The 15,362-nt window shown below is 39.2% G+C and overlaps 1 protein-coding gene across 5 annotated transcripts in view; it reads right to left on the reverse strand.

Moving 5' to 3' along the window:
- LOC122160748 (synaptotagmin binding cytoplasmic RNA interacting protein) overlaps positions 1-15,299 on the reverse strand; it is a 23,179-nt gene extending 7,880 nt beyond the window's left edge. For 3 of the 5 annotated variants that reach the window (XM_042819639.1, XM_042819630.1, XM_042819621.1), the window contains exons 1-8: positions 15,185-15,299; positions 14,891-14,998; positions 13,060-13,173; positions 12,798-12,974; positions 8,063-8,198; positions 6,976-7,181; positions 1,863-2,012; positions 478-599 (exon numbers count right to left, since the gene is read on the reverse strand). In XM_042819639.1, coding sequence (XP_042675573.1) covers positions 478-599; positions 1,863-2,012; positions 6,976-7,181; positions 8,063-8,198; positions 12,798-12,974; positions 13,060-13,173; positions 14,891-14,971 — 986 coding nt within the window. In that variant the 5' untranslated portion in view covers positions 14,972-14,998; positions 15,185-15,299. The remainder of the gene's footprint in view (positions 1-477; positions 600-1,862; positions 2,013-6,975; positions 7,182-8,062; positions 8,199-12,797; positions 12,975-13,059; positions 13,174-14,890; positions 14,999-15,184) is intronic. The other 2 variants (XM_042819613.1, XM_042819605.1) reach the window with 1 other exon arrangement.
- Positions 15,300-15,362: the final 63 nt, after the last annotated feature.

Below are 15,362 nucleotides of genomic sequence, written 5' to 3' on the forward strand. Positions count from 1 at the left end.
AGCGTGAAATGTATTTTTTGGCACGTTAAGCATTCAAGAGACTGAGATCTTGATGAGTTTATATAAATCTCATAAACAGATATGTCTTCTGGAAGTTGCCAAAACGTGCGTCAGGATCCTCCTTTGGGGGGGGCCATATCAATTCTCCTAAGACTGCTACAAGGAGCACATGTCTCTAAATACATCCATCTGACAGAGCAGTGCAGGAATACATGAAACTTCAGAATAAGAAGTGAAGAACCTGCTCGTTTCCTCTGGTGCTCATGCACCCTTTGAGCAGAACAGTAACCAAATTCTCAACTAACACCACTAGGCCTTATGTGAAACGCAAACAACTTAAACACATCCAACATTTTCAGAGAAGCTGAAGAACCTGTGTGCACTATGATACACTTACTAACTACCTAGAAGTTCCAGTTCTTAAGATCATACACGTCTTTCAGAAGTAATACAACATGTGCATGCAGTTACACTTACATCTGATTTTTAGCCGCTTGTCTCTGAGCTTTCCGTTCTTTCCTTTTTTGATCTGGTGGCTTAGCAAAAACAATTTCAATGTTTTCTCCCTCTAAATCTTTGCCATTCATTTCTTCCATTGCCTGAAGGAATTAACCAGACTTTAAATATACTTCTAAGCATATCTGGAGTTATTAATTTTATTCTATCCTTTAGAATATGCATTTTAAATTTTGTTACCCATAGCTAAAACAACAACATAAATCTAAAAAAAAAAATAGCATAATATTATGGGTTTCAGAAAGTTATGCATTTCCTCTTAACTTGCCTCTGAAACCCAAGACTGCATGTGTTAGTTTAAAAATCTTCCACTCAAAACTCTGAATAGGCTTCAAATCCTCACAAGTTGTTTCAATTAATGAAGTGACAGAACTGTTTTCTGAAAAGACACTAAGGAAAAATTTGCAGTAAGGCAATATATCTCTACTGTCAGCATAAATGCAAACACTACTAAGATTAAAAATCAGTGTGGTTTTGTGCTTTCATACGTTAGTTTGTTGTGTTTCTTTTTTTTTTTAAGCCAGAAGCCAAAAAGTAATGGTCTCATTCTCAATTAAGGAAAAAAAACAAAAACAAAAACACGCATGTATATTTCTCTCAAGTCACAGTAGTTGCTAAAAGTTGATTTCAAGCAGAGGAATCCTGAAGATTCTACCATTTTTAAGGACTCTACGTAGCTGAGCCTTGACAGGACGTGTATCCTGTGAGAAGACTCTTTCCACCATCTTCCTAAGCATCTGCTTCAAGGCATCTGGACGAACAAGAAAAGCTAAATCCCCTTGTATCCTGTATCCTCCCACAGGACATAAAAAGAAAAAAAAAAAATAGATACACTACAGGCAGGAGAGGAAATGCACTTTCCCTTCCCAACAACAGATGACCAGAAAAAAGACCAGGCTGACAAAATCCAGGGATGACAATTCCTCAGTTGTCCTGAACCTCTCATCAAAAGGGCCCTTACTCTACACCATAAAAAAAATGAAGTTGCTCTGCCCCTAGAAAATAAATGTTTATCTCCTGTCCTAGAGAAACAGCTTTAGTGCCTACTAAAAATTTGTTGAGAAGAGTCATTCAACTTCTGGCACTTGTATTTCAAATTACAGGTATGATTACCTTAGATACTCATCAGAGAACTACGTAGAACACATACATCTAAGATGCAGTTTTTCAAGCTAACAAACGCTTTATTTTTTTTAGGAGCTACCCAGAGATGAATGTTGGCAACAAAAATGCTTAGCACTCCTTCACAGAGTTACAAGAAATATACATCATCTAAATTACATATCTGGAAACTGTTTTCACACCCGCACGAGCACGCGCACACGAGTACAGCCCTCCTCACATACCTTTACAGCACCATCCCGTTCATCAAAATGAATGAAAGCATAGTCTTTTAGCTTCTTCACTCGCTCTAGCTTTCCAAACTGACTGAAGGCCTTTTCTAGTATCTCCTCTGTTACAGTGTTGGCGAGATTGCGGACAAACAGAACTTTTACCTAGAAAGCAAATTAGAAAGATTTAGAAGTGTGATCCAAAAGATGAAATAAAGTTTTGCAAATTGTTACTATTGGCAGCACTGAAAGTATATTTTAAGTATAGTATTTAATGTATGTAGATAGGGGAATTTATATGCTCCTATAAGCACAAGTTGGCTGCAAACATCCCTTACTGCTAAAAATAAGAGATCCGTTTTCAAACATGATTACATTGCACTAGCATTCTGAAAGTCAACACTGTTTTTGTTAATCTTTAAAGGAATCCCAGCAGCAATAATTTTCAACTCAGGAACACTTTCAAAGTTGAAAGAAGGCAAGTGAAATTGGTTATTGGTTATACAAAATAATTAACTTATCAAAACATTCCATTGTTTAGACAGGTTTCTGCAGTACAGTCATCACTGTAATATCTAGGTCAGAGGTGACAGGCCTGCAGCTCTCAAGCTGCTTAACTTGTGGCTCCTATGCTACAACTACGCCAAACACTGGAGCAGCAGGACTGTGCTTGCCTGAGAAACACTCAGTGACCTGAATCCACAGCTCGAAGAGGGAAGAAACACAGAAAGGGATACTGACACTGACACTGCCAGCTGACTCCAGGACCTTCTCACAAGTCAAGCTGAGCCCTTTTTGTTTATGGAACAGCCACCTCCAACCAAATAAAAACCTATTCCCTCCCTGTCTCTCTCACAGAGAGATGCAACACAGCTACTAAACTCTTTGAAGACTGCAACACAGCTTTTAACATGAGAAAGCCTGCTTACCTACTAAGAATTTACACACATCTGGTTAACTGCTGGACAGTGCTAAATCATCAGCCCAAAGTTTCATCTTCAGTTGGAGGTTGGTGGCCCTGCATGTGGCAGGGGGGTTGGAGATTCATGATCCTTCCAACCCTGGCCATTCTGTGATTCTGTGAGGTTAACGCAAGCAAACATACTGCAGCTTGGCAAATACACGCATTAGACTCTTATTAGACTCTTATACACCAGACACCACGCACTGCACATATGTTAATTGGCTGATAGCATTTGCAAACTTGTCCCTGCATCCACACTAAGGCTGCACTAAAACACCTGTGCATTATCATCACTTTTGCATGACATCACCCATGAGCTACCTCTTACACTTTGGGAGTCCCTTCTAGATGCGGTCATCGCACCCTGACGTTATAATGCTACCTTCCTACAGTGCAACTGCAGATCTGCAGCCTCTGTCCATAACCTCCCACACCACTGATGCCTAGCTGGACAATGATAAAAGCAAGCAAACGTGCTATATGACAGTATTTGACTTCCCATTCCTAATCCTAAAGGTCAACACAAGTAACACAGAGTACAAAGGGACCAAAGAAAGCACGCTTTGACTTTCTGAAGTGAAACTATAATCCCTGATCCTACAAAATATAGGAATTTAGTACACTCAAATATCTGCTTGTATGTATAATACATAATTACTATGTCTATGACTGTGTAATTAGGTTACTAATAAACAGAACAGACTTCCATAAATCCCTGTCTCACTAGATGGCAGAGTTAGGATGGAATGAAGGGACACTACAGACTGTAAGTCTGATCCAGATAATCAACTTCAGCCTTTGGCAACAGCTACCCTGGAGGATTCTCATGGGATGAAAGAAGTCACAGGCCAGCTCCATAGGGAAAACTTCTTCCTATCCTGTGTTAACATTTTTCTACTTGCCTGTCTAGTACAAGCATGCTATCTTAACCGCACCTTAATTCAATAAAGTAAATTACAAAAGTTTTGTCACATAAATGCCTGCTTTTAGAATCAGTATCTTTCACTCAAAGATTATTCTTGTGCTTTAGGAAAGGATAAAATCAGAGCTGGTTCTCACAAGATTCTTAAGTAGCCTTCAACAGTAAGTCCTCAACAACTGACATTCTGTGGCAGATATGATTACAAACCATAAAGATTATCATCTTTTTTTAGTACAAGTTGCACCAGCATGACATTTTTAAAAACACAAAGAGTTTAAATTTTCTCCTGTGCAGTTGAACACATTGATCTCTAACACCTCTGTTCTTGCTACAAGTTAAATGCATAGCCGTGCGATGCAATGTATAGCTGAACCAGTCAACAAAGGTGTCAATGCTAAGAGAAAAACTGAAGCATGGGCTGAGTGAAGGTGAAACCATTTTTATTTCATTTAAGCTGAAGAGGTTAAAAAAAAAAAAAAAAAAAAAAAAAAAGCACTTGGTTAAGGCTCAGAGGTTGTAACCAAGAATTCACCAATGCACATCTAACAACCAATAATATACCCAACTATTCTGCATGCAAACACACAGCAGCACTGTGTCATAAATGCTGGACCCACTTGAAAACTGCTGAAGACTGGACTACCCCCAAAACTTTTGGATCTGCTCCTTTTCCTCCTCCTAACTACAGCACAAACACTTCAAACTTTGTTACTACATTCTCCAGGGGTTAGTAGCCCTGTCTCCTGCCCTATCATCTACCAGGCAGCCACGAGAACCAGACTTTATTTAGCTACTTAAGCTGCCAATCCAGCACATGCTCTGTACCCACAGCCATGCTACAGAAATAATTTAAAACACGAGCGGCATCAAAATGCTGCTTAGGAAAAAACTATTAGCACAACTTAAAGTTACAAAAAATGCTTGTTTGGATCAGAAATCAATTACTTCAACAACTGTATTCATATACAACCTGTTTGCACATGTACTACACTCCTGTAGCACAAAGTCCAGCTTCAACAGCTAGTCTTCTACCTCAACATGCAGAAGATACTTCATATTTAAGGCAACATCCCTTTTATGCAAGGCTACAAGGTGATCTCAGTGCAGCCTTTCAGTACCTAAAGGGAGCCTACGAACAGGAGAGGAGTCAACTCTTTGAAAGGGTAAATAACAGCAGGACAAGGGGAAATGGTTTTAAGTTGAGGGGGGAAGATTTCGGTTGGATATCAGGGGCAAGTTCTTTGCTATGAGAGTGGTGAGGTGCTGCAACAGGCTGCCCAGAGAGGTTGCGGATGCCCCATCCCTGGAAGTGTTCAAGGCCAGGTTGCACGGAGCCCTGGGCAGCCTGGTCTAGTATGAAATGGTTGGTGGCCCTGCATGTGGCAGGGGAGTTGGAGACTCGTGATCGCTGAGGTCCCTTCCAACCCTGGCCATTCTGTGATTCTGTATGATCCTGTGATTCAGAGCCTTCTACCAAAGGAAGCATAGAAGAGTCAAGCACTCCCCCGTTTGCTCCCGAAGGGCAGTAGCTGGGAATATTGATAGCCAACCCGCAGCTCACACCTGGGAGATCACTGTGGATGCAATTGGCAGCTTGGCTACTCTTAAACCTAACACAACAGCAAGCAACAGTAAGTAAAGCCAACACTTCTAGAAGCGCCTCCGTATTCATACAGTAAGTGGGCTAGTTTGGAATGGAGCCTCTGCACGTAACAAGAACAAACTAAGGGATGCAAGAAGCCAGAAAGGTCAGCCACCAGCACCTGTGTCACTTACTGCCTTCAAACACAACCTATGCACTCTATGCTTCTCAGCATTTCTCAGTCTCACATTTGTTCCCTTTTCCACCAACTGCGTGTATTTGGCAAATGGCACTGAAAACAACAAGTTCTTTCCTGCACATTGTTCACTTTCATGTCCCACTTAAATACAAAGCAACATGAGGTATTACAACAGCAACACCTTAACAAAATTGTATGGGACAAAACACCACCAAGATTTAATTTCTTTAGCCTTCCTTTCCTTACATTTGTAAGCTTACCTCATAAAGACACTGATGGGGACTCACGTCCCCTTTCACCTCCTATGTGATCATATGAACTATGTGATCATATCATCAGAAGTTCTTGTTAGTTTAACAGTTTGTTGGATTAGGGCGGCTCTCTTTTGAGACAAGAAATTCAGACAGGCTGAGAGATGCAGGAAGTGCCACTCAACAGATTTTGCGTTTAAGATTCTTCCCTGTGGCTGATCAACTACAATACTGAGCAAGAAAAACAAAGCCTGCATCAGGATAATCCCAAATGCTTCTGCAATACCCTTACTACAAAAGCAGATTATTTTTTTCTCCTAAAAGTGAGACCCTGCCCAACCCTTTCTCCTTACAGAGAGGAGGAGATTCTCAGCAAAGCCATCTTACTAGGCCTATCCAAAGCAGGACTCCAGCAAGTGATGTGTCTCAAAACTAAAGTGAAAGCACAGGCAAAAAGCAAGTAAAGAGATAAGGATATGAGCTAAGATTTTCCATCAAACAACTCAGCTACACAACAGAACTGACTTGGACTTGGACATTATCTAACAGGAAGAAAAATCAGGCAATCCATTCCTATGGCAAAATATCACATGGATAACAGAAGTGCTACAGTGTACTTCAAAATGTTAAGACTTCAGACTTGTGCTTAACTGAAATAGTCATAATCCACTCATAACGCTTGAAGGAATTAATGCCCTGCCCAAGAAATAAAGAAAAGAAAAATAAGGTTCAAAATATACAATAATTGATCAGCTTCTCAAAAGCAACTGCTACAAGACATCTTCGAAAATTCCAATCTGCACATCTTATATGTTATTATTATATGTTTCACTTCTGAAATGATAAACATGCATTTCCAGGGTTAAAAATCATTAAAGCTTGTTCTCTGAACATAGCCAGATTTCTGTGCAATCAAATCTTAAGCTACAAAGACACTTGTATGTTTGGAGTCACCACAACCACTTCCAGAGGAGAAATTAAGTACATCAGCAAATGGACCATTTATCCTTGGGAGAATGAGATAACATCAGTCAGTAGCTCTTCTAAAATTCACATTGATTCTACAGTACACTCATATTCTTTCTTTCTCAATACCTCTTTCTTTCAAGAAGACTGACAGATGTGATTTAAACCTAGGCTAATATCAGGAAATACTTACTCTGGGACAACGCACTTTAATTATGTTATCTTTCTCTTACAGCTTTATTACCTTTGCCATGACTTCTGGATCTGGGTCTTCTATAGGGTCGGCCCATTCAACTGTAACAACATTTCCCCAGACTTTCACTTTGCCACTCATTAACCTACGCCTGGCTTGAGCAGCAGTTTTGTGATCTTCATATTCAAGGAAACAGAAACCCCGGTTCTTTTTCTTGTCATCAGGCTGATGATACAATATGACATCTGTAAGGCCCTCTGAAATTAAGCAAAGAATTTATTCGTTATAGCTTTAGTCTGGGATTTTACATTAACAAGTAGAGATTATGTTTCTGGGAAATACGCACCTAACCAATGGTTCCAAAAGGCACGACCACGCTAAACTCCTCAGACTATGAACATCATAAAGTTTCCAGACTTTCAAGATCAACATTTTCAAAAAGACGTCAGGCTATCCCAGCTTAGCAATCCTTGTATTAGGTGAGGAAAGCTCAGAAACTATGGAAGAGTACCTTTCATCTCACTGACCAGAAGAGAGAGGGCAGCCAAAAGTTGTGTTTTGTCACTCCTCCTCTCAAACCCTTAAGTCACAATACTTATCAGCATGTGCTTTTTCCATGGATGTTCAAAGAACAAAAGGTTAAATTTGCATGATTTCAAGACATTTAAAGAGTTTCAGTGTTGCTCCAGGAAACCTAAAGTATAGCATTCAGTAACAGAGGAAGCCATAAAACATTACCTTTTCAAGTTTATATGCTATTACCAAGAAGAGATCCTCATCAAAATGCAAAGAATTCTGAAGCACAAAACTAGTTATGTTCTCCAATCTGCTTCAGTTCTGTCTTGAAAAGCTTTTGAAACATCTCTTAGTACCGAAATAATGAAACCACACGTTTGTTTGAATGGCCTTTTTAAACATTACACACATCTCAGTAAAACTGGAACTACACACCTTGTTTAATTAGACTTCAGCCCTTGGCACAGTAAATTAAAAAAGAAAAGAAAAAAACAAACATAAATCCCAGAAGTCAAGGGAAATATTAAGTCCTATCAGCCATCATCATTGAAGAAGATGGCAAAAAGTTCATTACTGATCACATCTGACACCTTCCAGCTCAATACAACAGTCACTGAGTTACCTGTTACTTTGCTGAATTCTTCAACAATTTGCTCCTTGGTTTTACTCTTAGGAATAGAACCAACAAAAAGTCTATTATTGGCAACAGAGATGCATACACCAATGTGTTTTCCAGAGCGAATTTCATGATTGTTGTACTGAAAGAAAAGCAGACAACCATTAGATAGATAACTTTCATTCTTCTCCAACAGCAGCACTATCAAATACTTTACTTCTGTAAGTACATCTAGTAATGTACATATTCTTTGACATTTACAACATTCTTATGAAATATACTCAATTATACCTATGTTCCTTAGACTACCTTCATAGCACACCAACAAATACCTTTCCCTTTTTGTTCAAGCCTGCTTCTTAATACATGTTTCTGTAGATTTTTCGTGGAACTGTAAAAAGTTACGATTTGCCCAGGTTACAGAAGGCAAGGGTAATCCCTTCACAGCAGCACAGCAAAAGACCCAACTTGCTCTACAGATGGCATCTGTGAATTCTTAAATTGAATTGTGTACAATAGAAGACAGGTGTTGCAATTAAGGTCAGATTCCCTTCCAAAGCTCTGTAGTTCACAGACGACAGCCACCATCAGGCCTTCTCCACAAAGCATGCAAAAGCAATTGCTGAATTCTTTCCAAAGCATGTAGATTACACACAGACAATAAGCAGCAGAAAGAACCTTCTACTGCTTTGAAATCTTAAGATTTCTGTTCAAATGCCTCTCCCAAAACAGCCTGAACAGTCCAAGGGGAAAAATACACACCATTGCAGACAACTGCTGAAAAAAAAGTGCCTTTCACTGGGATACAGACAGACATATAGCACCCCAATAAGCAGCAAGGAGGTCAAATGGTGGTATGCCAACCCTTTTCCAACTGCAAGCCTAGCAACAGGCAGTTCTTCAGCTAGGAAACCTGTTTTGTGGTCAATGTTTTATTGACAAGTAGTAGAGCAGCATTTCAAACTTTAATCTAGCTACTTAATCTAGCAAGTGGTTTTGTGTCTAGTGGCAAACTTCCCCACATATGCAAAGTCTTCCACACCCCCTTCCTGCTTGGTGCACTAAAGATCAGGGTGAAGATGTAAATTTATATAGGCATACCTATAGAAAAAAAAAAAAAGAAAAAAAAAAACAAAACTGCATAATTGAGAATTGTCAAAGCTGTACAACTGTAGCAGACTTGAGCTGAAAGAGCTGCAGATGCAGAAATGATTTTCAGTGGCACCTTTCCAACTAGTTATGTAGCAAAACATAACAAAAGGGCAGCAAAAAGCATCTCTGTATCTGTTGACTGCGTGGCAAAGGAAGAATTTTAAAGTTGGAAACCAAATCACACAGCAATATGTGTATATGTTTAACAGCACTCACATGGATTAACAAAGAAACCAACTATAATGGGGAAAAAAATCCTTTAGAAGAAACACCTTTAAAAAAGCTTGCCCCTTATACATCTGGATACAAGATGCAAAAAGATGCTCCTTGAATTGAACATACAGGTAAGTTTTATCTGATATATTATCTAGATGTCCCTTTCAAAATGTAAGACTAAAGTCTGACTCCACATTTAATCCAAATGACCCTCCCACACCTTATAACAGGAACAACTCTTTATTATTCTAACATACTGCAATTCCACACTGACATTAGCTTTTCATGCTACAATATATAAACTACTATTTTCTACTGCATGTTTCTCCTACCGCTGACAAGGCAGCCTGCAATTAGGTGCTCCTAAATATATATTGGTACTTCTTAGGTAAACAGTTTGCAAACCAACTGCAAAGTTAGATAAGGCATACACAAGCCCAATTCTGGATTAAGCACCATAACAGCCAGGCCATCAAATCAGCAAGGTCAGCGTAATGCTCTTCCCTCCTGTCACCACTGCATCCACACCCAAAGCCAGCAGAGACATCAGTACCCTATAGACACTACAGAAGACTCCTTTTCTGCTAAGTTCTTCAAGAACCTATTCACAGACAGGTGAAGTAAGTTACACCAAACAGCTAAGATCTGTTTTGCCATTTCATTCACTCTCACCCGCATTTGTTTCTAGCAGTGAACAAACTGCTTGCATAGCTGGCAAACTGCTTAAGGGGGATGCTTGCATAATTCAACTGTACCTGCACTTCGATCAAACTTCTATCTGCTCTGGTCAAAACATGCTTTGAATTATAGCAGCATCTAGCATATATTCTCCCACAAGCTTGAATACATTCTCCTACAAGCTTAGGCCACTGGTTGTTATTTCTGTGCATGCCCACAGTAATACTAACCCTTCCGAAACAACTTCCAAAACTGCAGACTAACAACTTTATATGAAACAGTAGAAAGGAGAACTGAATGCGCGTGTATAAAACCACCTAGAACCCAAGGCTTCGAGTACAGAGTCAGAAGGCAAACCAGACAGGCTGACAGAGAAGAGATGCCTGAAAGAAGTCACACCCGACTTCTGACAGGTGGTGCTTGTGTGAACAAACAACACTTGAGATGCCACTTGTACTAAAGCAGCTGGCAGCAGGGCAGAGATGGTGGACTGCATACTGGATGAAATTAAGACAAAATTAACTACTGTTCATATCTTTAGGTCTTCTTGGTACCAAGCCACAGCACCATTCCATTTTTTGTCTGAAGCATAGCATCAACGTTATTTCAGACAAAATTTAGGCACCTCTCCCTTTTTAAGCTGCTGGTGCTATGCATAAACAAAAATAAGAGCTTCAACACCACTGAAGTTGAAGACTTCTTCTGGCAAATGAAGAGGTTAAGCCTGTATTTTCTGCTGTTTGGGTATTGACAAAACTTTATACCTGTCTCTTACCACCCACAAATCTAAGGCAACGCACTGACTTTTAGCCTCATTTTGGTAAATTTCAGAATCCTAGATGAAAAAAAAAAAAAAAAGCCACTAGGAAGAAAATGGGAGATAGAAGAGAATGATTGCTATCTCACTGTATCCAGAAAGCTGCAAAAAGAGTTTTCTACATATCAGAAGGTTTTATGCAGTATCAAGAAGAACATTGCAGGTTAAAATACTAGGATGTTAAAACAGCTGACCAAGAGTTCAGTGTAAGAGAACTTTAGCTACCTGTCCCACATGTGCAACTAACATAAGTCATCAAGCCACTATTTTCAGCAGAGCTCCACAGATATATTTTGCTGATTCTCATGCAAGTCACTCTTTGACAACTTGGGCAACTTCTAACACACCAAACCAGCCAGCCTGCTATGGCTGGGACCACTCAAAAGCTGAATTGGATCTTTTGGCATCCATGAGAACTAACCCTGCCCTCAGAGATGTTAACATAAAGACTGAAAATCTGCCCTATCATTCCTAACACTTTTCAACTATTACTCTCAGTAGCAATCTAACTGAAAGACAGGAAGCTGTTGTTTTTTTTTCCTGCTCATCAAAGCTCAAGTGTACAGAGGCATTAAGCACCTTCCTCCCTTGTATCACTGAGCACAAGACTGAGGCCAGGTATCAGATGTGTTATTTCTAGGGAAACTAATGGTTTCTCAAAGAAATAGGCTGCATTTAAGCAAAACGTAGCTAAGGAAAAAGCTCTTTATTTAACCAGTGCCTCCAATAATGTATCTGACTTGTTCCACTCTTTTGGTAAGTCATGTGCACAGCTCTGAAGAGTTTACACACATTATAAATAGCTAAGCTGACAATGAAAGTACAAAGAGGTACATGCAAACAGCTGAGTTTTCCTAAGTGCATTTGGATTGTGCACAGGAACACTGGACATTCTTGTTTAAAAAGTTAAACAACAGATAGCACTCTTTTTTGTGCTTCCACTTTTTTTTTTTTTTTTTTTTTTTTTTTTTTTAAAGATATTTCAATATTTTTTGGGAGACAGTCCTATCTTTGGCTTTATTTCCCTCTATCTATTGATTTTCATTATCAGTGTGCCAACAAGGTAACTTAATTGTCGAAAATGACCCTATTACACAAGAGACATTTTAACTCTACTGGGTTTATACAGCACCAGTATAACTCAGAATGAGTAGGGCTCACACTCTTAGGATCACCTCAGCCAGATCAATGCAACAGCAAACAGTACAAAAAGATTCACATTTCACTTGACTAGAAAGACAAAGGATGAGGGGGGTCTTTGAAAAAGAAGAGGTTGCTTCAATCATAAAATCAGGAAAGCTCATTAAGAGCTGTCTAATACTTCACAGCTCTGTCTAAACAGTGTAAACTTTTTAACCCGTAGCTTTTCTGTCATTTTCCTGTCTGTTTAAACCGACAGCACAGACCTTAAAAGTGATTCTCTCTCCTCTGAAGTATCTCATGAAATTGTGTGACTTTAGATACATTTTTCTACCGTGGTGCCCTCTGCTGGCACACGAGCAAAGCAGAAATCATACAAAGCCCAACCAACTCCTTTGCACTGCAGCAACTCAATCAGCACTTCCTTCAAAACTCATCCAAACACTGACAGCTCAGAAATCACTCCTGCTAACACAACTTTTGTACACAGTAAAGGCACACCTAACTAGACCAAACTTACTTGTTTTGTTTTTAATCCTGTCCCTAACACCTGTCCAGCAAAGATTTGTATGCACAGTAACAAAGAAATACTTAAAAACACCGAGTGGACATTTGTGAAATGATATAACAATGACACAGCTTAATTTTAAGCAGTCGGACATCAGCTAAGGACAACTGCTTAAAAGCCACAATGTTCTTACCAAAAAGTGAAAAAAAAGGCAAATGAAAAAAACTTACCAGCTTAACAGCCTCCTGAGCTGCTTCTTTAGTACAAAATGTGACAAAAGCATATCCTCTATTTAGACCAGTTAATGGGTCCATCATTAAGCGGAGATCCCAGATAGGTCCAGCTTTCTCAAATAATGGAACGAGTTCATCTTCAAACAAATCTCTTGGAATCTTACCCACAAATATCTACAACAGACACAGAGCGTTGCTTGTAAGAAAGATACACCCAAGAAATACAAGTGCACCTACATAAGCATCTCCTTCTCCTGACCTCTGTTCCAACAGAAGGCTGCTGTCCTGAATATACAGACTCTGGAGGAGGCCCACCATACTTTCTCTGTCCTGTAGTCACATCAAGAGTGTAGCCAGTTCTTTCCAAGAGTGCCTGCAAGTAGGAAATTTAGAATTTTAAAATCAGATGGAAATTTGGCTGATTTAGATGTACTTCACTCACAGACAACAGACATGTTTAAAATTCATCTTTAACCGTATTGCTTTGAAATTCTCACAGGCAAACAAGCCCAGTGCTTCAACAAGTAACTTGCAGAACAATTACTCAAATTGCCAAGAAAAGAAACAGTAGAAAATTTGGAGGTTCACATGGAGTTTTCCCCAATTCCTTCATTTTCATACACACACGCAAAAAAAGGAGGCCAAGTATGAGAACACAGAGCTTCCCTTTAATTAGGAAGATCTTAGCAGCCCGAGCCACTTCTTGTTTTGGCATGCCCAATCCTGCAAACGTTTATGCAGAGAAGTTCCCTTCACTTAATGAGATTACTCATAAGTGTGAAGTTAAAGAACACATGTTTGACTGCTTACAACTCCTGGAACACTAGCAGTGTTCCTTCTGCTTCAGGTATCCCACCACTGAAGTGACAATAAAACTTCCTTCCTCCTATGCTGTCGTCCCTCCTCCTCCCTTCAATTCCTTGTGGGAACATAAAGCATTGCAGCACAACTGATCTTTGCTACAGTCATTGCACACAGTTACAGATATATTACCAACTAAAAACATTAACTGAAATTCACAACACAAACACCTACAGAAGCTCCTCTGAAAAGGGTCTTTTCTTAATAATTTTGTACAAAGACAAATCAACTGTACATGCAAAGGAACTGCTCGTTTAACTACTCATAATCAGAAGTTGATTTCACAACTGGAAAATCACAGAGTGATTTTAAACAGTACAGCCATCAGCAGTAACAGCTATGCTACCTGAAGTTATTTAATACATATTGTTGATGCTTTATGTGGCATTGTCAAGAACTGTATACCAGTTGTTACATTATTATTATTATTATTATTTTAATTAATGGCACCCCAGCCTCAAAATCAGGAGAAAGAGAGACGTACCAGTTTTGCAATCTACACACTTATTTTTAATCACAGAATCACAGAATTGTAGGGGGTGGAAGGGACCTCCAGAGATCATCAAGTCCAACCCCCTGCCAAAGCAGGTTCTTTTCCACATGGCTTTTCCATTTCATTCATAAAAAGTTAAAGATGAAAGACTGCCTCAACTTTCTAAGACTTCAACTAAATGTACCTCTTTCTCCTTTCCTTTCCATTTGGTCAAGTAGGTTACCGCAGTATTTATTGTAAACTGTAGTATGCCTAACTCCTGTCACAGCACTTTCTTGGTATCAGAAGACTCATCTGAAGAAATAATGTATTTTAAGACAGTTTTGACACAAATATTATCTCCCTACCATGGAGTTCCTTTAAATCTGAATTGAGAGAAGAAAGCCAAGCCAATAGCTTTGGCTACTCTGCACTCAAATACCTATGCTGACAAGTTTCCTACAAGTTCTAACTGTGAAGCAGCCTAACTGTCCCAACAAGCCAATACTCAGCACAAAAACCAAACTGCCAAACGTTTTTCATGTTTCAACACACGTTCAGTTCTAGTAACAGACAGAATATAAGTTCTCCTGAAGATACAATCTAAGATGAAAGCTTGTAAATAATGACAAAGAATCTATAACATCCTTTACTAAGAAAGCACAGTTCCTTAAAAATTAAGATCTCTACCACAAGCACTTTGGAAAAACAACACCAAAAACACAGTCTTTGTACCTTTTATCTTTCAGTCACATACCTTAATTTTTGCCTCATCTGGTCCTTTGCTAGAATCTGCCACCTTGGTCCCCTGTTTTTCCCTCTGCCTGTACGTCTTCATGACTCCACATAAAAAGGCACTTTTGTTCTGCAAGAGATGCATTAATCTTCAGTTCTGCAAACATTACAAACCAGAACCTAATTTTGCCTTGAACTTCCACAGAGCACATTTCACATATCATATATGGTTCAGTGAAGAGATTTAATCAAACCTTTTGCCAGTCTACCAGCAGTTTATCCCTCAACAATTATATTCTGAATTGCTTAATGTTACCTGAACATGTGAGAGATCACTGTCTTTAAACTGCTGAAGCACTGCCAATGCACCTTCTTCATTAAATTCCTTTAAAGCTTCAATAGCTCTTTCATCTAGATCACTATGTGCAACTAGCCCTAGAGAAAAGAAAAAAAATTACTAATTACATTTGGGTAGCAATCTCCATTTAGTCATA

This window comes from Centrocercus urophasianus, unplaced genomic scaffold (assembly GCF_019232065.1).
Source record: "Centrocercus urophasianus isolate 14NV4802_14NV808 unplaced genomic scaffold, USGS_Curo_1.0 seq_10, whole genome shotgun sequence".
NCBI classification, from domain to species: domain Eukaryota; kingdom Metazoa; phylum Chordata; class Aves; order Galliformes; family Phasianidae; genus Centrocercus; species Centrocercus urophasianus.